The sequence below is a fragment of the Martes martes genome (assembly GCF_963455335.1).
Source record: "Martes martes genome assembly, chromosome: 15".
Lineage (NCBI taxonomy): Eukaryota > Metazoa > Chordata > Mammalia > Carnivora > Mustelidae > Martes > Martes martes.
In genome coordinates this window covers 50,121,360-50,147,325 of record NC_137903.1, presented here as the reverse complement: position 1 = coordinate 50,147,325, position 25,966 = coordinate 50,121,360, and the positions used below count along the sequence as shown (strand labels likewise).

Here is a 25,966-nt window from a genome sequence, read left to right as displayed (position 1 = left end):
CCAAAAAACATTTGACACTGGCAAGGCAGTGTGGTTTCCTGCAGCCTTGCCTTCTGTGGATACACGAACATTTGTGTAGGTTAGAGCTTGGCTATGCAGGTGCTGTATACCCCACCAGCCATCCCTTGTGACCAGGCTTCTCCTTACACCTCCCCTGCAGCGAGGCCCCGGCATCCTAAATGCTCAATCCCAGCATGCACAAAAGGCACTCCATCATCCCTCAATCAACGCTGGGCAGCCAGGGGACGGCAGGCCTCTGCACCTCTGGCTGGTCCTCAGCCACCTGCATATCCTCTAGGGTGGAGGGTGCATGCCTCCTGAGAATCCTTCTGAGGCATTCTAGAAAGAACCAGCCCCTGTTTGGACTGGCTGCCTCATTGGGGTCCCAGGCTTACCAGTAAGTCCCAGGCGTTTCAGTGGAGGATAGCTCGGGACAGGCCACCTGCCCCCTTTCGGCAAGGCTATCCAGGTGATTCCAGCTTTTACTAACTTCGTGTGAATTTGTTTACATTAAGGCTTAAAATTAGGTCGATGCCATGGACCCCCCAAAGAGCCCACTCATGAGACCTGAATCCCCCAATTTTGCCCAGGTGCACGTCCCTGGCTATTATGAGATGTAAATCCCTTGCATGAACAGTATGCACCCTGTGCCCCAGACTTGTTGAGCCGTGGTCCTCCTGGCCTGTGGAGCTCAGGGTAAAGAGCCCACACCCAGAAATCATTCTGAAGTGGCAGCTTTAAACTGGTGACTGTCAGTTCAGGTGTGGACCAACTCACCAGCTTTCTGCTGGTGTCCTGGGCTTTTAAGGCTGCAGGTGTCCCTTACTGGAGCATACCCTGGGCAAGGCAGTCCAGAGTCCTCCAGCTCTGCCTTCAGCATGAATATGTCCATTTGTGTAGGTACCTGCTTGCAATTAGGCAGCCTTGTAAGTACAAGAGCCCGCTCCTGCCACCTTCCTTCTGCCAGGTTTCTTGCTAACCTGACCTGGGAGGCCCGCACATGCACAGCCTGCAGCCCACAGACAGGTCTTGGGGAGTCAGGGCCATCCAAGTCTGTGAAACTGGCAGGGCCCCAACCACCTGCAGCCTCCGGCATGCAGGCTTCCGAAAATCACTCTGAGCCCAGAGCTGCAAATGGGTGATAGTTAGTCCCCATGGGGCCCGTAGCCAATAGCCCCCTACAGTGACCCGGCCCTACCTGCTCCAGGAGCCTGGCTGCCCGAACCTGCACAGTCGGCCCACTGTCAGCCAAACTCGGGCTGCAGGGGCACTCCAAATCTGCGTACTGTCGGCCAGAAGCTGACCACTTGAATGGCCTCAGGATGGAGGGAGCCCACTGCCCCAAATCGTTCCGTGGTGACAGGTTGAAACTAGCAATAGGCAGTCCCCACTGGGACTCGAGGCCTAATGGAGTCCCGGGCTTCTCCAGCAGTCAAGTCTCCCAGGGGTCTCTTACTGAAGGATGCATCAAATAGCCTTCCCAGCCCACAATGGCAAAGCAGTCCAGATCCTCCCGCTCTGCCCTCAGCCGAAACGTGCCCATTCGTGCTGGTGAAGGCTTAGAATCAGGCAGATGCCTGGTACTTCCAAGAGCCTGCCCTTCTCACCTAGCTTCTCTCCCTCTCTCCAGGCTCCCTGAGCAACGCATCTCACACCTGTGTATTTCATAGCCCATCAGCCATCCTCGGGAGGCAGAGGCCCTCCAGGCCTGTGCAGCTAAGGCCCATCCCTAGTCCCGTGTGGACTTACTGCGTGCTGGGGTCCCAGGCTTCTCCAGCAATCAGGGCTCCCAGGTGTCTCTTATTCACGATACCCAGCCAGCCCATGGGATCCAGCCCTGGCGAGGCAGTCCTGATGGTTCTGGCTTGGCCTTTGGCGGGAATACACACACTTAGGTAGGTGAAGCTCATCACCAGGCCGTTGCCTTGTAACCCCGAAAGCCCGCTCCGGGGTCCCGGCGGCTCTGGAGGCTGGCGCTCTGCAGCAGCTTGGCTACCCGGTCCAGCACCGCCCACACATGCGCAGTAGACCCCCATAAACCAGCCTCAGGCCACTCCGAAGCTCCAGCCAGGCTGTAGCAGAGCCTCAGGCATGGAGGGAACCAACATTCTAAAAATCGCCCTGAGACAGCAGCTGCAAACGGGTGAGGACTCCGTGCGGATTTGCTTGTCTGGTGGGGTACAGGGCTTCTCCGGGAACCAGGACTCCCAGGTGTCACCAAAACCAGGATGCCCTTTCTTGCCCGCCTGGCCCCTCCCTCGCAAGGCCGTTGAAAAACCTCCCGCTTTGCATTAAATATTCCACATTGTTAGACTGGCCTTGAGATTAGGCCCACGTTTTGGACCTCCAGCAGCTCTCTGCTGGTCCCGAGTGCGCCTCCCACGTGCCATATATATACATATATATATGTACACACACACACACACACACACACATATATATATATATATCCCCCCCCCCCCCATCAGCTGCACTTGGGCCGCTGGGACCCTCAGGCCTTTGGAACTAGGGCTCATCCCCAAACACCTGCATCGCCTTGCGGGTGGAGGAAGCCCACCCCTCTGCCCTTCCCCCGCCAAACTGCTCTGAGGCGGCCGCTGAAGTGGGCAACAATCAGGCCCCAGGTGGACTGTCTACCCGATAGGGTCCCAGCTTCTGGTGCCATCAGTTCTCCCAGGAGTCTCTTATTGGAGGTTACCCCAGCCAGCCCGCCAGATTTAGCCCTGGTAAAGCAGTCAGGCCTCCGCCTTCAGGGTACGATGCACGTGTGTGTAGGTTAAGGCTTAGAATTAGGCAGATGCTTTGTACTCCTAATAGGCCCCTCCTGTGACCGCGCCTCTCTGACTTTGCCGGGATCCGGGTGCCTGGTTATAACCCCGTTCGCAATGCCCAGGCCTGTGCAGTCGCGGGCTGTCAGCCAGTTTGGGCCTGCACGGGGCACTCCAGGCCTGTGAAACTCAGGACTCACCCCAAGCACTTGATTGGCCTCAGGGTAGAGAGAGCCCTGCCCTTGGAAATCCTTCCTAGGTGCTGACTTTTAACCGGTGAACTAGTTGGTGAACACCAACCGCCAACCTTCGTTTGGACTGCCTACCCGATGCAGCCCCAGGCTTCAGCAACCAGGGCTCCCTGGTGTCTCCTGCTTGCACGTAGCCCAGCAACCCAACCCTGCCCACCTTGGTAAGAAGTCCATACATGCCCAGCTCTACCTTTCCGGGGAAATATGCCCACTTGCGTAGGTTAAGCTATGGAATTAGGTAGATGCCAGGTAATTTCCTGATAAGATTTTCCTGATTTCCTTCATGATGTGGAAGAAGTTGTTTTCTAAGTGTGAACAAATATGTTTGATAATTTCTGGTAATGATTAGTGCTATGTCTTCAAAAATAATGACAGTTGTGAACAACTTTGGAGAAGGACGGCCTGTTAGAGGACAGCAGCTGAGGCCTAGCAGATGAAAAGGAATTACCACGCCAAGATCAGCAGGATAAAACTCCAGGCAGAGGGGACCACAAAAGCCACCGCCTTTGAGAAGGCAGTGGTGTCAGCATTCTTGAGGAACAGAGATAAAGTCAGGATGGGAGGAGGTGAGCCTGCACAACAGGAGAATGAAAGCAATGGGCCATGCATGTGATGGTGACCGTTTGGTTTTATCCTAGCTGCAATGAAAAGTCATTGAAGGGGGCACCTGGGTGGCTCAGTGGGTTAAAGCCTCTGCCTTCGGCCCAGGTCATGATCCCGGGGTCCTGGGATCGAGCCCCGCATTGGGCTCTCTGCTTGGCAGGGAGCCTGCCTCCCCCCTTCTCTCTGCCTGCCTCTCTGCCTACTTGTGATTTCTGTCTGTCAAACAAATAAATGAAATCTTAAAAAAAAAAAAAAAGTCATTGAAGGATTTTAAGCAGGAAAGTAACCTAACCTGATTTCCTTCTTCTTCTTCTTCTTCTTCTTCTTTTTTTTTTTTTTTTTTTTTTTTTTTTGAGGAAATACTTGTTAGGGAACAAGAATGGAAACCCAATAATCAGTTTGAGGCTTATGCTTCAGTCCAATAAAAAAAATCATGGTGGCTTGACCCAGCCAGTGGACACTAAATGTTTTGAGCAGATTTGGGATTTATTGTAGACGGGGAACCAACTGGACTTAATAGATTGGATGTTCAGAGGTTGGAAAAAAGAAACAAAACTAGTAATTTGGGGGCAATTAGGCAGAGGATGGTAGTAACTGTCATAGGTAAACCTGTATTTCCAAACATGGATATCATCTGCCAATTTGTGATGATATCAGTCATGGTATTTGAAGAGGTCATCTAAGGAGAAAGGGAAAAAGGTGAGTTGTTCAGAGATTAAATCAGGGACACTCAATGTTTAGGGATGAGCAGAGAAGGAGTTGGCAAAAAAGGACACCGTGGAGGAGCAATCAATGGGGAGAAAAAGCAGGTGAGCATCGTGCTAAGGACAGGTGACAAAGCAGAAGAGTGGCCAGCTGTTAGATGAAAACAGAGACACGCCTTTGGATTTGGTGCTCTGAAGGTCATGGGTAACTTGGACCGTCTATGCTTCACTAGGGGAACAGATAAAAGCCCCAATAACCACTACTCACAGTGATCATGCAACCCTCCGAACTCACTGTCTTTGGCACTCCAGCAAGCCCACACCCTATGGGTTTGCAGACCTGAGTTTTCCATCCTGGCTCTTCCACTTACCCCTTACATGAACTTGGGCAACTTATCAACTCTTTCTGCACAGTAGTTGCCTATTCTGTAAAATGGGAATAATTGCATCTCATAGCATTGCCCTGGGTGTTGCCAGATGTCATGTACGAAAGCATTCGGCACTGGAAACTAGCAGGTGCTCAAGAAGTGGAGATTGTGACCTTACTGTAATTTTCTCTCCTATGGGGTTTGTCCAATACATTCCAGGCAGGCAGCCTCCCCTCAACTCTATGTAACTGATGCTTCTGCTTGGCAAGCTCAGGCATAGAATCACCTTGCCTAACACAGCACCTAACACAAGCCACAGACTCAATTAAATGTTTGTGATAATGGCGACTACATGAGACGTATTTGCAGAGTGTCCACAGAAACCTTCAGAGAATTAAAGCAGAGGTTAAAATGTTGAGTTCCTTCCTTCCCTCTCTACAAAGACACCCAAGCTGCCTATTGTTACAGAATTACTGGAGGGCTGAAAATAGGCTCCTTTTCCCATTACTAAAGAGCAAGATGCCCTTTCTTAAAACTTACCCAGGATTACTCATTGAACATTTTCTATTATAGCTATCACTACTCTTTATAGTGAAAATATCACATTGAGAAAATCAGACTTAATTAGATGATTCCAAGTTTTATTGAATATGCTTTACAAATGGGCATTTTGATTGACATATCCAGAGATTTACAACAAACTGGAAAACCAAAACGTAATTTTAAAACCCAAAGCAATATTCCTGCTCCTAAAACCTTATAGAACAGCCTAAAATTTCTTTCTTCCAGTACTTCCCTTTTTTTAAGCAAGGAGAGAATGATCCATACAATTACGGGTGAGAGCAGAAGACATCAATGTCAATTTTGTTTAGTTTAACTCCAACACTTCTCGACTTTAAATGAAGTCAGTGAAGCCTGGTTCAGGCCACCATCTCTTCAGAAAGAACCTATGATCCCGTGTTTGTTTAGTTTTGTTTTCCTTGATCTTCCCATTACAAAGCTCCACCTTGACCACCACCACAAGAATGAGTGGAAAATACATCAGACTTAATGACAAAAATATGTTCAAATCAAGACACTGGTACTTCCTAGCTATGTATTAGAGTAAATCAACATGTCTCTACCCTTACCTGCAAAACAGGTAAGGATAGAGATCTACCTCACAGGATTGTTTTGAAAACTAAGAGAGAAAATATGTGGGTGTAATTTATAAATTATCAAGCACCATTAAAATGTAAGGTAGCATTGTTAATTCATGTATGAAGATGGTTCATTCATTTTTCAATGAATATTTATGTGGCAGACTTTTTAACTAGGCATTAATGATACAAATAAATTATAGATATCTGTCTCATTTTCTATATCTATATATCTATATAGATAGCTATATATAGATAGCTATCTATATAGCTATATAGATAGCTATATAGATAGCTATATAGATAGCTATATAGATAGCTATCTATATCTATATAGATAGCTATATAGATATATAGATATCGATATATCTACATATCTGCTATATTGGCCCTTGAGATCTTACATTCCAGTAGGGAAGAAGCATGTGAAGGTGGAGAGAAGCATGCTCTGGTGTGGCTATGGGTGCTAGGGAGCCAGAGAGAGCTCCTGACTGGGGTGTGGAAAGTGAGGGTGTTCAGGGGACTTCTTGGGAGGTGACACTGGAATTATTTCACTACAAATTCAGAAGCAAGAAAACAAATCCAAGTCACTCCTCTGTGAGGTGGTCCACATAATCCATGGTCCTGGGCCCCAAGTCAGTTCAAAGGTGTCCCAATCCCTTAAGGCAGAGTTTCTCAGTCTTGGCACCACTGATATTTTAGGCTGGATAATTCCTTGTATGGGGGGCTATCCTGTGCATCGTAGAATATTTGGCATTATCCCTGACCTCCATCTACCAGATGCCAGTAACACCCCCTTATCTCCCGTATTTGAAACCAAAAGCATACCCGGACACTGCCAAATGGCCCCTCAGGGGCAAAACTGCCCCCAGTTGAGAACTACTGCCATAAGGTCATGGAAAACCAGTGTAGGTGGTTCTAGAAGGAATGCAGTTCATACAATCCATTCCTAGGCTTATTCTTGGTGATCAACAAAGAGTGAATGAATGAGTAAGTGGACTCAATGAATGAATGAGCTTCCTGGAAGCCCCTTGACATATTCCTTTTGGGATCCATCCAGAAGATCCCTGGGCTAGTAATTAAGTTCAAAAGTACCCACGTGAGCAATAACAATAACACTACATGCATTTATATAGTGCTCTGTGCACGTTGTATGATCTTGGGCAAGTAGGTCCAATTCTCTGAGTCTCAGGTCTGCCAGTTCTTGTGGGGTTTTTTGTTTTTTTAAAGATTTTATTTTTTAAGTAATCTCCACACCCAACATGGGGCTCAAACTCACAACCCCAAGACCAAGAGTCACATGCTCTACCGACTGAGCCAGCCAGGCGTCCCAGGCATGCTAGTTCTTCAGTGGAGATAACAAACCCTAGCTTGCAAGGTCATTGGGAGAACCGAATGAGATAATCCAGCCCTAGAGGTCTAGGCACTGGCTCCTTTGGTGCAACTGACAAAAGAGGTCTTAGCAGGGCACCCCACCCCCCAGCTCCTGCCAGTAAGCTTTACCTGTGAAAAGGTCCTGGAGGGTAGTTTGAGCGTATTCTTGTTCGGTCATAAACATGTGGAGAATACTGAACACTGCGCCAGGACCTGTCACATCCTCACACGCAATCAGGTTAATTGAGAGGCCCAGAGAATTGGGCCTAAATAAGGGCCTCCCTGAATTCGAAAGCCTCAGCCACCACTTGGGGCTGACCTCATCACGCCAGTGCTTTTTCGGATTGTGAGTTTTTGGGGAAATGCTTTCTGTATTCCGTGTCCTGTAGTTTCTTATAGACATACATGACCAGATCTGGAAATCTCTTTTGCAAATACTGGAAAGGTTCTCCAATTATCAGCTTCATGCTGAAATGAAACATAAATGTATTCACGTGATTGCCCCCCAGATCATCTTCCCCCTTTATAGCATCTGGGCCCGGAGATCTCTTTGCTCCCTCCATTTCTAGAGCAGAGCAAGTAAGGATTTTGGAATCCAACAGAACAAGATTCATGTCCTAACAAATCTTCAGCTAACTAGCAACTTAATTTTCGTGAACCCCAGTTTTATCATCCAGAACATGAAGATATTACAGTTCCACAATCTCTTACCTACAGTTCCAAAATCCAAAAGAGCCATAAAAGCTGCAAGTTTTTTTGTGGCAGCTACCATTTTGGGTTGCAAAATCTGATTTCACTAACACGGGTCTACTTTTTAGATGTTTACAACACTACATTCACCTTACCCAGCTGCCCAGTCCCTAACATTGCTCCCCACAAGGGAGTTACCACCCTTCTGTTCAAGAGGGCTCAGCAAAAGCTAAGAAGGAAGAAGAGAGCTTGCCGGGCACGTCCATTCATTGTAAGACCCTTGTGTTGGCCCTTTTCCAAACAGGGGAAAGGAATTACTTTTCATTTCATCTTCTTCCTTCTAACAAATAGCAGATATCAATTTAGAATGGGATTTTTTAAATCATCCTCATGTCATATATGACTTCCAGGAACAGAAATAATACTCACTCTTTATTTCTGTCTTCATTAATATGTTCTCCCAAATTCCGGATGAACTTTAACAGATCACTCAGAGTGTTCTTATAAGCACGCTCTTTAGTTTTATAAAACCCATTCATTTTACGCATAACATATTTGTCAATCTAAAAAACAAAACATTACACAAAAATGTGGTAGCACCACAGAATAAATCCTCATGGGATGTTAATACAAAGAGGCAAATTGCAAATTTGGATATATGCCCAAATTACCACTAATTAATAATGCAAATTAATAGAAAGAAACAAATGGAAGTAAATACCATACACCAAAATGCTATCCATAGTTCTGTCTGGATGAAGGATCATAAGTAACTCTATATTCCAGTCTCTATTTTCCCAGCAAACTATTTTCCATGAGAAACTAAATGTATTGAAACATGGTTTAGGAATTCTTTGGCTACTATACTGAGAAATTTGTTCATCATACTACGCAGTACTTTTATCCTTGTGGCCACCCATCCAAGTTGGTAATTGGTTACGTTTCCCCTTTGAAGAGGATTCATTCAGACTAACATCAGACCTGGCAGCCATTGCCAAAATGAGTGTCATTGTTTTTGTTTGGCTTTGTTTTGAATTCTATTTCCAAACGTGTCATGTTTCTCCTTGCCTCTAAGTGTCCCAGAGCAGCTTCTCTCAAGTCAATGCCTCTCTCTTTCTGCATGCACCCTTGTCGATAGCTGTCATACTTAGAAAGCATGTCTGTGTGGCAGGACGGGGCGGCCTGTGGAGAGGAGGCAGCGGCAAACACTGGAAAACTTGGCTTCTCCGTGCAGTCGCAAAACTGAACGACCAACCATGAAAATGGGCAAGTCACAAAAAGCAACAGAAAATCAAAATCTCACAGGGGAACTGAGAGATAAGACTTGAAGTCCTCAGAATTCAACATAAGTCAGTGAAGCTTAGGGGAAAGAACTGATGAATTGGGAAAAGAAAGAATGGGTTTTCCATCCCAGTTGTGCCAACCTCCGCCTCTCCAGCCCTGCCTATTTCAGGTCACACGTCTGAGTCTCCATGAGCTCAGCCGTGAAATGCACTGGTGGACTTGATGGCATCACAGCCTCCCGCAGTGGGCAGCTTTAGCACCCGGCCTCAGCAGCCAGACTGCCTGGTAGCAGATCCTGGGGCTGGTTCTGGACCTTTGGAAAAATTATTTGTCTGTGCCTCCGTGGGCCCACCTGTGACATGAAGGTTATTAGCTCAAAGGCTATTATAAGGATGAACTGTGGAAACTCTCAGAAAGTCCTGGGAACTATAACCACCATATAGTCAGCACCAGAGAATTGTCAGCTGTTATTGTTATCTGCTTTGGTTTCCAACGTCTTTGTTCCTACAGGTTTACATTTCAGCTGAAGTTTTTCTTAAAAAAAAATATTTATTTATTTATTTATTTATTTGAGAGCAAGAGAAAGAGAAAGCAGGGGGAAGGGGGCAGAGGGAGAGGGTGAAGCAGACTCCCCGCTGAGCAGGGAGCCCCCCCCCCATAGTTCTGGGATCCGGAACTAAGCTGAAAGCAGATGCTTAACTGACTGAGCCACGTAAGCACCCCTTAGCTGAAGTTTTATAGACATTCATTAGCAGAGTCATGGCACACTTACTCCATGCCAGGAATTCAGCAGTGGACAAGACAATGGACAGTCTCTTCCCTTGTGGAATTTAAAGGGGAGCAGGAAAGATGGACGCCAAGGCAGCAATTACGAGTGTGATGTATCAGCTAGAGGTAAGTGAGGGAAGGAAAGCAAAATGAGACCCAGAAACAAAGAGGTGTGGGAGAAGCCATCCCAGATCAGGCATAGGATAGAGCTGTGGGTCTCGGTCAAAGACCTGAGGATTATGGATTTTCCCATAGTGCTTTGCACAGTCTCTGAGCTCCCCAGCGTGCATCACACAGGCAATGCTTCTGTGGGTCTCTCAGCCCCCCATGGACCATGCTGTATTCTGTTTCACATGCCCATGGGCTCGTGTAGGTTCAGCAAGTAACTGGTACTTGATAGATGTCTGCTAAGTAATAATAATGAAAGTTCCGGGGGGGGGGGGGGAGGGGGCGCCTGGGTGACACAGTTGGTTAAGCATCCAACTCTTGGTTTCGGCTCAGGTCCTGATCTCAGAGATGCAGCCCTGCCTTGGGCTCCACGCTCAGCACAGAGTCTGCTTAAGATTCTCTCTCTCTCTCTCTCTCCATCTCCCTCTCCCCCTCCTGCCTCCCTGCTCGCTCTCTTGCTCTCGCTCTATCTGAAAATAAATAAGTAAATCTTAAAAAAAAAAAAAAAAAGTTCTGCTAGCACTGACTAGATCAAGATGATGACTGATTTTTTATGTTTTACTATATTTGGTTCATTAAATGGACCCTCTCCTGAAGAGGAGGAATTTGAAAGATCCCCTTTTCTTCATGGTGCGTTTTCTCAGGCAGAAGGGAGGTGTGTACAGCTGCTCAGAATTGGGGTGTACACAGCAGCGGCCGCCGGGCTCTCCCTGGATGAGAAGCCTCACGGTGGGGCAGCTCCTCAGGGTTAACCTCATTTAATCAGCTACTCTTGTCCCAACGGTAATAGGATCATTAGCCAGGCCTCTCTCAGAACCAGCGCTGGAGGGAAAGAGCCCTAAGAAAGGAAAAAGTCTCCTGGCCTGGGATAAGGGAATCCTAAGGAGGAGTCTAGGAGAGAGTCTGTCTGTCAGGAGGGCCTGGCCTCTGACCCAACAGGGCAGAGGGGAACTGGGCTGGAGAGGAAGGCAGGGAAATCACCTTTTCCACCCCTTGGTTGAGCCAGGCCTACAATATAAAAAAAAAGTTAGAAAAACTCACATAACACATTACATAGATCCTTATTCCTAGAATGATTTCCAGACCATAGAAACGGTTCATACCTTAGAAGTCCACTTGGCAAAACTTTTGGAACATTCAGATTCTTCAGGTTGCAGTAGTTGGACAATCTTGCTTTTAAGCACACCCTGTTTAATGTCAGATTCATTTCCCACATCCCTCAGGGTCCTATAGCGGCTGAGGATGACAGAATTATCAGGGTCATTCCGTTCTGCCCTCTCTTTTCAGAAAGAAAACAATGTTACGTTTTGGTGTTTGATGAAAGGAGTAAAACCGTGTCTCTAAAAATTCTGCGTGATGGGAGAGGCAGGCGGGTGTCTTTCTCTCTCTTTCTCTCTCTCCCTCTCTTTTTCTCTTCTTCAGAAAACAAAACCAGAATTCAGAGAGGTTAAGTCTCTGTTGCAAAGATACACAGCTAGGAAAGGCCAAGTTGAGAGGACAGCCTGGGTCTATTGACTCCCAGCCTGACTCCTTCTCATACCACCCTACCACTATGCTTAATACTGTGTGCTAAATTGTCTGGCCACAAGGGGCCCAGATTAAATACTATTCTAGGTGTATCTGTGAGCTGTTTCTAGACGAGATTCACGTCTGAACTGCTGAACTCGGTAAGGCAGATCACCATCCCCAATGTGAAGGGGCCTCATCCAACCCACAGAAGATGGAACTGACCCCTGCCTATCGGATTTCTTCAGCTGGGCTGTCAGTCTTCTCTTGGCCTCAGCCCTTCCAGCTCTCAGGCCTTCAGACCCTTACCAGAACCCACATTCAGTGCCCCTGACTCTCAGGCCTTTGGATTTGGACTCAGTTACGCCGTGGGTTTTCCTGGGGTCTCCAGCTTACAGAGGCAGATGGTGAGAATTCTCAGCCTTCATACTGCATGAGCCATTTCCTTATTTAAAAAAAAAAATAAATATATATATGGGGGGGGGCACCTGAGTAGCTCAGTTGATAAGGGCCTGACTCTTGATTTCAGCTCAGGTCATGATCTCAGGGTCCTGAGACAGCACCCCACATCGGGCTCCCTCCTCAGCACAGCATCTACTTATGCCTTTCTAAATAAGTAAATAAATAAAATATTTTTAAATAAATAAATCTATATTTATATTTATCATTTGGACATAGATAGATAGATATCATGACGAATACACTCGCTGTCTCTCTTCTGGAGGAGGCCTGGAATATGCAATAAGCTTTTACTTACTTCTCCCAACTCCAAAAGAAGGGATGACCCAGCAGGCCGTTCAGGTGCCCCTGCACGTTGTCTCCTGGGTTAAACAGGCAACGAATGAGGTCCCGAGTTTCCTCATCTGGAGAAAGTTGAATCACCTCTTCATTACTTTTAGTCTTCAGTGTCTCAAAAGAGAGTTCTCCCTTCCTTACCACATACAGGACCAGCCATCCAAGGGCCTGCAGGAAAGCCACAAATCAAGTCAAAGTTATCTGGGAATCATCACTTCGTATGGAGGTGTGATGCAGGTTATGACCAAATGGAAAGTGGGAGAAATCTCGAGGAGTCCACAGGCTTGTTAAGGAGAGAAGACACAGGTTCAGCATGGAGAACCCTTCAAGACAGTATGTGGTCCCCATGGTTTAGGATTATAAGGAGCAAAAGGTAATCCTAGGTCAGAGTGGTTAGAGGAAGAGGAATGTGAGCTGGACCTTAAAGTATGGATCGAATGTCAATAAACAGAGGAGAGGAAAACTGTTTTCAACAAGGGAAATGCCAGGACTCTGGCTGGAAACAGGGACTTTGGGTTGGGACTATGTCAGGTGGCAGAAAAAGGAGCCAGTCCAGGTCCATGGGACACGGTGACAGCCCCAAGAGTTAGGCCATGACAGGGAAAAAAGGCCAAGGAGGGGGCCAGCATAGGCACTTCCTATAGCAGTCAAGGCACCACTCAAGGAAGGAGCTAAAATCCTTTTAGCAGCAAGGGCCAGAGGTGGCTGGAGAGCTCTTGCCCCAGGGTTGAACATTCTGCATCCTGGAGAAGCCCGCAGGACCAAGTTGCCTGGACAGTGTCAGAGTCAGTCTGGGAGCTTTGGTCCCCAGGGGTCAGGCTCTGTTTCTGCCGTCTCCTCCCAGGAAAAACAGCTATTTCAGGCTCTTCGCCTCTGTGGCCAAGATTAGTCTCTTTCAAGCGGGGGATCAATCCCATCCCTCCCATGGGTTTCAGAAGGCCTTCATATCTGGCCCTCCTAGGAGTTCAGCATACAAGTTTGAAGGAATGGTGGGGGGGGGATCCCATTTGCTTTATCTTTGGGCAGGAAGTACCTCCTGCAGGAACCCTAGAGGTCATCTGGACATATCTCCTGGAGGTAATTTTAGAAGCGCTGTGGCATGCTCAATTCATTTACTATCTTGCTGGTGGAGGAAGAGAGGAAACCAAAGAGATAGGGAAAGGAGCCACTGCGGCCCAGAGAGATGCCATTGTCTGCAAGGGGGTGAAGGCAGTGAGCCCTGAGGGAACGCCTTGAAAGTCAGTTAGAAGAGTTAAAATAGAAATGATGTCTAATTTACCACAGGAAATAAGGGAAGGAACGAAACAAATAAGGAAGCAGAAAGGTAGGAAAGTAAACCAGTTGCAGAAGTTACCTGCAGATCTCTCTTGATTTCCTGCGGCTCTCCAGCCCACTTGAGGCTTTCATCAAAATCTGCCAGGCAAATAGCATTCTTGGAATCTAAGGGACAATTTGTAGAGATGCCATGAATATCCTCTCTCTTCACCTTGTAATTAACTTAAATAAATATGTACCATGATGCGCTATCCTCTCTGAAGAAGGCAATAAGAAAGCTTATATCTGCATGGCTGTTTACTCCTCAAAAGAGTCATGTACACTGTGTCACTTGACCTGTTAGGTATCTGCCAAGGGCAGGATTTAAATTTCCATTTTTCTAGGCCTGGGGATGGGGAAGGTTGAGGATAAATTTAACCAGTTCCCTGCTCGGGCAACTCCTGGGGGCAATGAGCACAGATTTATAAAGGAGCTGCTGGCAGGAGGTGCAGTTGACTTCCTGAAGCTAAATAACAGCTAACCCACGAGACGCCAAATCCAAGAGCAGCTCGCCACAGCCCCCCACTCAGTCAAGCCCACCAACCCCAGCCGCTGTGATACTGTCATCAGTTATCACGGATTAACTGTGCTTGAAATGAGCCACTGCGTATTGGTCCTCTTCAGAATCGTTCTCCCTTGAAGGAAGCCGCTGCGTCCTCCAGAAGAAGGATGCATGGATGGGCGAGGTCGGGAGCAAGATAAGAGGAGAGCAAGTCTGTGCTGCGTCCTTGAAGGAGGGGCTCCTGCTTCTGGCTTGAAGGTGTCTAAGAAAGCCGCCGGGTGACTCTGGGCGGTAGGATGGTCAGCACAATTGTGTGCTCCTCAAACCCCTTTGGTTCTGAACTTAGATATCAAAGTTGGGTGGAAACTCACAGTCTAGCGAAAACAAACCCATTAAATTATTCAACAAGGGTCCAGAGAGGGGAAGAATGACAGTGAAGGAGGGGAACACAGCACCAGGCCCTTTGGAGTTCTGAGTCTCTGAGCAAGGAGACAAATGCCGAGTGAGTATAAAATTACTTGCAACTTTATTTGTTTTCAAAGATTTATTTATTGACTTCCGAAAGAGAGAGAGCAAGGAGGGAGAGGGTCAGAGAGAGACAAGCAGACTCTGCGTGAGAAGCATAGAGCGCCATGTAGGACTTGATCCCAGGACCAGGGGATCATGACTTGAGCCAAAGGCAGACACTTAACCGACAGAGCCACTCAGGTGCCCCAACTGCAACTTTAAAAATGCTAGCCAAGGTGCCTGGCTGGCTCAGTGGGTTAAAGCCTCTGCCTTCAGCTCAGGTCATGATCCCAGGATCCTGGGATCGAGCCCCGCATCGGGCTCTCTGCTCCCCAGGGAGCCTGCTTCCTCCTCTCTCTCTGCCTGCCTCTCTGCCTACTTGTGATCTCTGTCTGTCAAATAAATAAAATATTTTTAAAAAATAAATAAATAATAATAAAAAATAAAAATAAAAATGCTAGCCAAAAGTGCGGAATGCTCGAAAACGGTATAACAAGAGACACATGGCTGTGTGTGGGAGAGAAGTTTCCTTAAGGAAGGACGCTCGGACAGAGATCAGTAGAATTCACATGGATGAGTGGAACAGGGAAGAGAGAATTCTACATAGCATTTCCAAAGGCAGAAAGGAACCTGAGGAATTTCACTCTGACAGCAAGGAGGCCCAAGAGCCTGGAGAGGAGGGAAGAAGTTGGAAGGGAGCCTGCAATGAGGTTCAAGGGGTAGAGGGTGCACCTTGGAAACCTGGGACTGGTTTCAGCTATTGGAACTGATAAATCCCCTTCACTGTTAAAGCCACTTTGAGTTCTCTTACTTAAATTTCAAGTGTCTAATGGAACACTTCACAACTCTTCTAACACTTAATTTTTTTTAACAAGCCCCAGGTTTTGTTTTTTTTTTTATTTTTAGATTCAATCGACTGTTAGAGTGCTATAAAAATTTTAAACTCTTACACTTAGTTTCTGCACTTACAGAATCATAGACTGCTAGGAGTTGATGGGCAGAGTTAGGATAAGATTTGCACATCCCACCCTGCTGTCGGTGAATCAAGAACCCCTTCCTCCTCACTCCCACCCAAGGGATACCATCTAAGATGATATTTTTTCATCAAAAATGTTAATTAAAAAATAATTTTTATTAAAAAATTTTTAAATAACACATAATTAGGTTACTTAAACAATTTTTTTGTTTGTTTATTCTGTGCTACTTATAAGTCACTGTTTTCTTCCAGGCTCCTTCTCTCCTTCCTTATGCATATCCTCTAGCAGTTCTTTCATATATAGTCTGTGGGTAGAAAGTCTTCCTGGATCCTTAAATGTTTAAAAAAAAAATGATGCTTAGGAAAACTGGACAGCTACAGGCAAAAGAATGAAACTGGACCACTTTCTTACACCATACACAAAAATAAACTCAAAATGGATTAAAGACCTAAATGTGAGATCTGAACCCCCTAGGGGAAAAAAAAACAGGCAGTAATTTTTTTGACATTGGCCATAGGAACATTTTTCCAGATATGTCTCCTTAGGCAAGGAAACAAAAGCAAAACTAAACCAAAATAAAAAGCTTCTACACAGCAAAGGAAACTATCAGCAAAACGACAAGGCAGCCTACTGAATGGGAGAAGATATTTGTGAATGACATATCCGATAACAGGTTAATATAAAAAATGTATAAAGAACATATGCAACTCAACACCAAGACAGACAAACAAACAATTTGATTAAAAATGGGCAGAGGTCCTGAATAGACATTTTTCCAAAGAAGGCATACAAACAGTCAACAAACACATGAAAAGATTCTCGACATCATACATCATCAGGGAAATGCAAATCAAAACCAGGAAGAGATATCACCTTACACTTGTCAGAAAGGCTAGAATCAAAAAGACAAGAAATAATAAGCGTTGGCAATAATGTGGAGAGAAAGGAACCTTTATGCACACTGTTGGTGGGAATTTAAATTGGTGCAGCCACTATGGAAAACAGTATGGATGTTCCCCAAAGAGTTAAAAATAGAGCTACCCTATGATCCAACCATCCCACCACTGGGTAGTTACCCAAAGAAAACAAAACCACTAATTTATACGTACCCTTATGTGCTGCAGCATTATTTACCATAACCAAGATATGGAAGTATCCCAAGTGTGTATTAATAGATGAGTGGGTAAAAGAGATGTGGCATATATATATATGAAATAGGCTATTAGTCAGCCATCAAAAAATAAGATCTTCCCTTTTGTGGTAACATGGATGGTCTTGGAGAGTATAATGCTAAGTGTAGTAAGTCAGTTAGAGAAAGCCAAACACCATATAATTTCACTCATAATGTGGAATTTAAGCAATAAACAAACAAAGGACAAACAAAAAACCAGACTTTTTTTTTTAAGATTTTATTTATTTATTTGACAGAGATCACAAGTAGGCAGAGAGGCAGGCAGAGAGAGAGAGGAGGAAGCAGGCTCCCTGGAGAGCAGAGAGCCCAATGCGGGGCTCGATCCCAAGACCCTGGGATCATGACCTGAGCTGAAGGCAGAGGCTTTAACCCACTGAGCCACCCAGGCGTCCCAAAAAACCAGACTTTTAAATACAGAGAACAAACGGGTGGTTTCCAGAGGCGAGGTCAGTGGGGGAATGGGAGAAATAAAGGGAATTAATGATGAACTTTTCATGATGAACACTGAGCAATGTATAGAATTGTTGACTCATTATACTGTATACCCGAAACTAATGTAACACTGCATGTTAAAAATATCAAAATATTGTATTTATTTTGAATCATGTGTGAACAATAATAATTTGATAGTTGTCTTAGTCAATTCTGGATCCTATAACAAATTACAGTAGATGGGTGTGGCTTAAACAACAGAAATTTATTTCGCATAGCTCTGAACATTGGAAATCTGAGCTCAGGGTGTCAACAGCATTGGCTTCATGGTGAGGGCCCTCATACTGGTGTATAGACAGCCACCTTCTTTGCTGTATCCTCGTATGGTAAAAAGACAACTAGCTAGCTCTTTTTATAAGGGCAATTATCCATCCAAAGCAATTTTGAGAAAGAACAAAACCGGAGGCATCACACTTCCTGATTTTAAACTACATTACAAAAACCTAGTAATCAAAATAATACAGTACTGGTATAAAACCAGACACACAGATGAGTGAAACAGAATTAAGAGCCCAAAAATAAACCCACCATATATATGCAGTCAATTAATATTTGACAAGGGAGCCAAGAATCCTCAATGGGGAGAAGATAATCTCTTCAAATAATGATGTTGGATAAACTGGATAGTTGCATGCAAAAGAATGTAGACCCCTATCTTATGCCACTCACAAAAACTAATTTGAAATGGATTAACGACTTACATGTAAAACCTGAAACCATAAAACTCCTAGAAGAAAACATAGGGAAAAAGCACCTTGATATTGTTCTTGGCAATGATATTTTAGATACGACACCAAAAGCACAAGCAACAAAGGCAAAAACAAACCAGTAAGACTACATCAAACTAAAAGCTTCTGCACAGCAAAAGAAACCATCAACAAAATGAAAAGACAATGTATAGAATGGAAAAAGAATATTTACAAATCATGTATCTGATATAGAGAATAAATTCCTACTGTTTTAAGCCACCAGGTTTGTGATAATCTATTCCAGCAGCCATAAGAAACTAACATACTCAATTAGCTTTGTTTCTTTGGGTCTAAGTTCTTCTTTTTCATGCACCTCTTTTATGGTATCAGCACATCATAAATATCTTCAGTGATTTTTGACCGTAAGCCTTACTTTGCAATTGGGAATCCCTGATGCCCTTTGAACTGCTTCTGTTAATGCCGCCCAACACAGGGCAGAGATGGAGGCAGTTGTCAGAACTTCTGCTTTGCGTTTTACTCAGTGAAACTTGGAGGTAAGCAGGACGTGCCACTTAGTAGGGTATTTTGGCAGAAATCTTGTGGATTTAACTGTTCTTTGTTTCTCTTGAGATCATCAACCATCTAGTGTCTCAAGTAGTAGCCCAGTCTGCAGACAGACAGGCCGGGCACAGATGCTTGGTCTGTGGGGAATGCACAGGGTGTGATCTTCCTAGTTTTTACTGATGCAGCAATCTGCCTGTTAGCTGGTCTTGTGTCCTCTCCTGCTTCTGGCTTCCATCACTCCTGAGTGGCATTTCTTTGCACTACTCCCACTTTTCATGAGTAATATTTAGTTGTGGCATCCTGCATTTGTCCTGGGCTTCTGCGTCCTTCTCTCATCCCATCCTATCATGTTCAGTCTCTTTACAATTCCTCAAAGATTTTGTCCTGTAAAACTTCTTTGGTTATTTTGACCCCAGCTAGAAATTCATTTAACAATCTTCTCCTGTCATTTTAGGGATTTAATACAAGGAATAGATTGTGGTATGTGTTAGGTTCACCACCTGGAGGCAGAAATATAAGCAATTCTCAATTCTCTATTGTTCAAGGTTAAGAATAAAAGAGGTGGGGGTGCCTGGATGGCTCAGTGGGTTAAAACCTGTGCCTTTGGCTCAGGTCATGATCCCAGGGTCCTGGGATCAAGCCCTACATCGGGCTCTCTGCTCAGCGGGAAGCCTGCTTCCTCCTCTCTCTCTCTGCCTGCCTCTCTGCCTAATTGTGATTTCTGTCAAATAAATGAATAAAATCTTTGGGAAAAAAAAAAGAATAGAAGACGTGGTATCAGAAATGCCAAAGAAGAGCTAGTGATATGTGGCTGTGAACTTGATATGTGAACATATGTGACTCTTCTGTATCAAGATCAGCGGTTAGAACTGAAAAGGACCCTGCCCTTGCCTGCATCTTGAGGACTCTGCCTCACTTTGTAGAGCTGCACATATTTCTGGCCTTTGTCAGTCTCCCCAGCAAAGTTGCTTAAAACCAGGAAGGAGTGCCACTAGCTAGCCCTTGTTCTCAAACTAAAAGCCAGATTCCAGTTGTATTCTGATGTCCACCTACTTCTTCCCAGGTCTCATCCAGGACCTTAAATACTATTCTCTGCCCTCAATATCTGAAACCGTTTTTTGTCTTGTTCCCTTACACCTACCTTAAATCTCAGTGCATGCCTGTAGATTAGGTATCTGTTTCTGCTTAGCCCTCTGGACGAGTACCTGGCCTTTGCTGAGCACCTACAACATACAGGTAACTTGTCTAACATGGTGCACCTCATAGCGACCTTATGATGGACATCTGGTCCATCTTACGTGAGGAAACTAAGGCTCACAGAACTAAGTGACTTGCTGGAGGGTGCAAAGCTACAAAGAGGTAGGACTAGGCTGCAAGCCTCCCTACACGTGACTGAAGCCAAGACTCTTTCTGCTGCACCACATGGCCTGGGACTGGACACTCAGCTCCGCTTCTTTCCGTTAATGTTGCTTTCATTGATTTTAGTTTTGGCTGAGGCCAGTGGGTGCTGACTCGTTCTGCCCACTTGCCTGTATCTTATCCTGGCACACCCAATTTTGACCTTGGTTTTGCCATTAAATGTGCCTGTGTGGCTCAGTTGGTTAAGCGTCTGGCTTTGGCTCAGGTCATAATCCCAGGGTCCTGGGATCGAGTCCCATGTTGGGCTCCTTGCTCAGTGGGGGAGCCTGCTTCTCCCTTTGCCTGCTCGGCCTGCCACTTCCCCTGCTTATGTGTCTTCTCTCATTCTCTCTGACAAATAAATAAAGAAAATCTTAAAAAAAAAAAAAAAAGTTCACAGTGTCTACCATCTTGGCTGAAGGAACACACCTTCAGGATTCTCTGATTTGCAGGCTACTTTAGGAACTCAAAATTCTGGAGCTGACTCCATCCAAGACATAACCTTCATACTTGTATTTGCCAAAGGAAATATGAAGTTAGCCTGGTATCATTGGCATCTGCGACCTCCATGTGGGGTAAGGTTCTACCTGGTAGCAGGAGAGTCAGCACTATAATCCTGAATCTGTTGCGTTAAACACTGAATGACCCACATTTACTCTACTCCTTTCCAACCTGTAATGAATATCCTTTCTTTCTGTAAATAAAGACCCCACGATTTCTAAGAGAAGACTGCGGACTCACCTATTAAGATGTTTTGTGGGTGTAGATCCTGGTGTGTGTATCCACACTGCAGATGGAGTTTGTCAACAGCCTTAAATACAGACGAGAGGACGTTTCGGGCAAACACGTCTTCCTCATTTTCCACAGCCTCCCCCCTGCATGTAGCGAAGTGTTCCTCCAGGGTCTGCTCACAGAGGGCAAGACACACATACAGACAGTCCTTGTAGCTCTCACTCCCATAGAATGTCACCAAGTCACTGTTTGCTCGGCTGCTCTGCAGACAGGAGACTTCCTGTTGTCCGCGTGTGCTGCCTTCAGAGAATCGTTTCACAGCTACTTCCTGCCCTTCATAGAACCCAAGGTAGAGGCCCCCTTCAGAAGTGTCAGCGATTTTATATTCTTCATCAATAAAGATCTTGAGATTGCCAATCATAGGGCGGTATATTCTGCGGAGATGTCCCAAGGCCTCCCCCCAGTGTGAGCTCTGAGGCTTCCAGTCTTCCACAGGAGGGCGACCATCTTCTCTGGCCCCATGAGAGAGAAGAAGTTTTACAAGGGGAGCATCATAATTGCGTCTCGCTATCATCACAAGATCCCCACAGTCCGTGCTGGCTCCTTTGTTGCATAAGAGTTGAGCAATTTTCTTCAGTTTGAGTTCGACAGCCAACAGAAGCGCTGTTTTGCCCTCACTGTCTGTGTCATCAATCTCTATATGTTCTTGTTCCAGAAGCATCTGCACTAAATCCAAGTGCTCCCTTTCCACTGCCAAGATCAGGGGTGTCTTCCCTTTCTCTCCCCTCACATTGACATCAGCCCCATGGTGCAGCAGAAGGCGAGTGATGTCCTCCATGCTTCTATCATCAGAGTTCCTAAATGCATAGATCAAAGCATTTCTGCCCATATTGTCACGGGCTTTGACATCTGCCCCCATCTCATCAAGGAGGATCTTCAAGATGTCTGCATGTCCATTTTCAGCAGCATCCATTAGAGCTGTGGCCCCTCCTTTTCCAAGCCTCTTCTGATTCTCCTTTGTCTTTCGACTCAAATTCACCTCTGCCCCATTCTCATACAGGAATTTTAAGGCTTCCTCCTCACCATTCACCGCAGCTTCCATGAAAGCTGTGAAGCCGTTAGCATCACACTCATTGACATCTGCTCCGTTAGAAAGGAAAAGTTGGAGCAGCTCCACATTTCCCACAATCCCAGCAATGATGAAGGGAGTGGCCTCATTCTTCTTCTTTAGACAAGGGTCCGCACCATAATGAAGCAGAAGAGTCACCATATCCACCCGGCAACTTTGTACCGCGTTATGCAAAGGTGACCAGCCCCATTCATCCTGGAAGTTGACCTCAGCCCCTCCTTCCAGCAATTGCTGGAGCAGTTCGATGTTTCCTTCTTTAACAGCCTTGAGTAACTGAACGCCATCCCCTGATGTCCTCTCAGTGCCGGAGGGTGTGGGACTCTCCTGAAGGCTGTTAGGGCTCTTGGTCTCCATGACAGTGATTACCACTGGCTACAATTCCGGGCCTTTTCTTCGAGAAAATGAAAACTTCTCTCCTTGGGACTTGATCAAAGAGCCATGGAGCTCTTTGAACCATCAAGATAAACAGGGATTATCTGGCTGTGGACCAGCACTAGGAAGAAGGAAATATTCTTGGAAGTCTTCTGACATTCCACCAGGAGATGAGCCATTTTGTAATTTTATAAGAGTAAGAAAGCATTTGAATCAGAAAAGTTAATTTTACTAGCGACTTCTTCAAAATACATCTACTGATTTATACAGAACTTTTTACTATACTATACTTTGCTATACTATACTTTTTACTGTAGAATATTATGAACATATATAAATTAAAAACAAGAAAATTATTACACTGTAGTCCCACCACCCAGAAATAGGCATTGTTAAGATTTCAGAGGATGCCTGGGTGGCTCAGTCAGTTAAGTGTCTACCTTTGGCTCAAGTCATGGTTTCAGGGTCCTGGGATTGAGTCTTGTGTCGGGGGTCCTTGCTCTGTGAGGAGCCTGCTTCTCCCTCTGCCCGCTGCTCCCCCGGCTTGTGCTCTCTCTGACAAATAAAAAAATATTTTAAAAAGACTTTAGGATATTTCTTTATTTTTTAAGATTTTTAAAATTTATTTAAAGAGAGAAACAGTGCAAGCAGGAAAGGAACAGAGGGAGAGGGAGGGGGAATCTCAAGCAGACTCTGCACTATGCATAGAGTCCGCCACAGGGCTCAGTCTCACAACCCTGAGATCATGACCTGAACCGATATCTAGAGTTGGGTACCCAACCAACTGAACCACCCTATCTTAGTAAATTTCTATAAATTTTTAAAAAATAGCTGAGATTGGGGCAGCTGGGTGGCTTAGTGGGTTAAAGCCTCTGCCGTCGGCTCGGGTCATGATCTCAGGGTCCTGGGATCGAGCCCCGCATTGGGCTCTCTGCTCAGCGGGGAGCCTGCTTCCTCCTCCCCCTCTCTCTCTCTCTCTCTCTCTCTCTCTGCCTGCCTCTCTGCCTACTTGTAATCTCTGTCTGTCAACTAAACAAACAAATAAATCTTTAAAAAAAAATAGTTGGAGATCATGTTATGTGAGGATACTGTATAAATATCCTGCTTTCTTTCATTTAATGCCATTGTATAAATAATTTCCTATTTATCACAAAGTCTTTGCAAACACTTTTAATGGCTCTGCAATATGCCACCAATCACTTGTTTCATTTCCCTATTACTAAACAGTTTTTAAAAACAATTTTTTAAACAAGACTTTTAAAGTTAGGATTTTTCAACAATTCTAAATAACGTGGCAGTAAATTTCATGTTTTAAAGCTTGTTTTCTTATGCTAAATCTTATCATAGATTTCTTATGATAGATTTCCAAGAACTGAACGGTCAAAGTGTAACAGCATGCCAACAGGTCTGAGGTGTTAATTGGCTTCAAGCTTCTCCACTCTTGCTTGCCGACCTAAGTCCCCTGATCTGTAGCAGAACTAACATACTTTCCTTGAGATTTGCAGACCACTGGCCTTGAGGAGTGAAGGACCAGAATTTCCCAGAAGATAAGTCCTGACTACATTCGGGAACAGCTGCCAGAGACGCCAGCCTGCCTGTTCAGGGTCATACTGACTTAGGACTGACCAGCCACCTGCCACTCCTGCTCCCAGCTTCCCCCCCCCCACCCCCACCGTCTTTCCCATCCCTTGTCCCCTAAAGCCCTTCTGCTTCCCCTAGGATGGGGAAGATGGCCTTTGAGACATTAGTCTGCCATCTTCCCAGGCTGCCACTATCCTGAATAAAGCAGCCTTTCCTTTCCCACCATCACCGGCCTCTCCGGTACAGATTCGTGAGCAGCCAACAACCAAACCTGGGTCTGGAACCCGTTCTCTGTCCGGTAACAAAACGATATCAAAAATTCTCAGGCTATGTTAATAAATATCTTCCATATTAACATACTCTCACTAGAAATAGATGGTCTCTCAAAAGAAAAAGAACACTCATATATGGGGGGGGGGGAATGTGCTTTGTGTCAATTTGCATTTCTTACACCTATTTGCATGTCTTAGACCTCTCGGTGCATTTGCTGGCTCTGGGCCTGTCTTCTTTATGCATGTGCGCTTCTATTCAAAGTAGTAGAGAGAACTGGAAAGAGCTTAGACTCCAAACTCCCAAGATTTAAGTCTGAACCCCTGCTCATTTAACTTCAGGCCGTTACTTCCTAATTGTGTAACATTAGGTTATTCTCAATTTTCCGCTCCCTCTTGCGTGTAAAGTATGGCGAAAATTAGGCATTCAATAAATGATAGACTGAATCGCGTCCCTTCAGGAAAAACAAAATTCAGCGATTCCTACTCTCGCCCTCCGAGCGCGCACACACCCTGCCCAGATGGAGGTGCTGGTGGTGCGGAGTCCAGCTGCCCTCGGTCCCTTGTGGGCAACAGAGCGGCCGTTCAGCCATCGGACAGCAGCCACGCCCTGCTGCCCGCAGATCGGTAAGACTCTACCGGCTCCGGAGCCCGGAAGCGCCCGTGTTCCTGCCACCCGGCTGCGGGGACAGTCGCCAAGCCCCCGCCGGCAGAGACCGAAATCAAAAGCGCCATCGCCCGGCAATGAAAACTTGGAGACGCCTGTTCGTGCTCCAAGTTCCGGCTACCACAGGTGGGAGGCAGGCAGGTGGGAATAACGGAGCAGCGCAGGGGAGGAAGCCGAGGACCCCCGCTTCCTCCTCACGGACTGCGGGAGCGAGGAGACCCCGCCTCGAGGAAGGGGCCGCTTCCGGTTCCGTTTTCTCGCTTCCGCAGCGGGGCTGCCGGGAGAGGGGGTGATTGGGGGCCGCGGGGCCTGCGGCCGAACCCCGGCCCTCCCGGGGGGGTCCGTCAGTAAAGTGTCTACCTTTGGCTCAAGTCATGGTTTCAGGGTCCTGGGATCGAGTCTTGTGTCGGGGGTCCTTGCTCTGTGGGGAGCCGCACACTCGCTGCCCGCCCCAGAGCCCAGGGAATCCCTCCGAGGGAACCACCTCGCGAGCCGCCCCGCTGCCCTCCTGGGGCCCCTCTTACCTCCTGAACTCGGACGCCCGGCCCTCGGCTCTTCCGTGGAGAGCCTTCGGTCGCCGAAGGTGGGGGCCCGCAGGAAAGCACCTCCTCTGGCTGTCGCCGGGCCAGCGGGGCGGGGCTGAGAGAGAGAATGAGTGAAGGAGGAGCCGGGGCGCATTTAACCCTTGGCGGGACGGCGGGGGGCCCATCAGAGGGTCCGACTCCCAGCCCATCGCCTTCCCGCCCTTGAGGCTTCCAGGCCACAGCTTCCCGCGTCATCTGGACCTTATTCCAAATCCCCTACCTGTTTGAGGGAAATGAGTGGTAAAGAAACATTTCCTGCCCATTGCTTTGCAAGTGACATGACCCCCGTTGACCCCTGACAGTCCTGATCATGATACACCTGAGGCTCGGAGAAGCTCAATAAACTCAGAGCCCGAGCTCGCTCACTCATCTGGGCACACGCAACGCTCTCACTGCCCAGAAGGCCACCAGCCTGGCAGTTGGTCCTGTAGCCAGCGCGGTGGACTTCTAGGGGAGTGACTTCAGATGGGTGGATGGCTTAACCATGTGGAGTCTCAGGTCTCCCATGTAACATGTTTTTTTAACATTCCTTCTGCTCTAGAAGTTCTGTTCTTGCCACTTTCCTAGCATGGAGGTGCG

General features: G+C 46.3%; 1 protein-coding gene across 1 annotated transcript; it reads right to left on the bottom strand.

Annotated features, from left to right (window-relative positions):
• Positions 1 to 5,322: 5,322 nt before the first annotated feature.
• RNASEL (ribonuclease L) lies at positions 5,323 to 25,435 on the bottom strand. Its single transcript, XM_080825287.1, is given in 9 exon segments — positions 5,323 to 7,565; positions 7,567 to 7,675; positions 8,327 to 8,460; positions 11,221 to 11,353; positions 12,381 to 12,586; positions 13,773 to 13,858; positions 20,795 to 22,438; positions 22,727 to 22,841; positions 25,328 to 25,435. Coding segments are annotated over 7 exon segments (2,415 nt in total). The 5' UTR covers positions 22,269 to 22,438; positions 22,727 to 22,841; positions 25,328 to 25,435; the 3' UTR covers positions 5,323 to 7,292.
• Between the last annotated feature and the right edge of the window lie 531 nt (positions 25,436 to 25,966).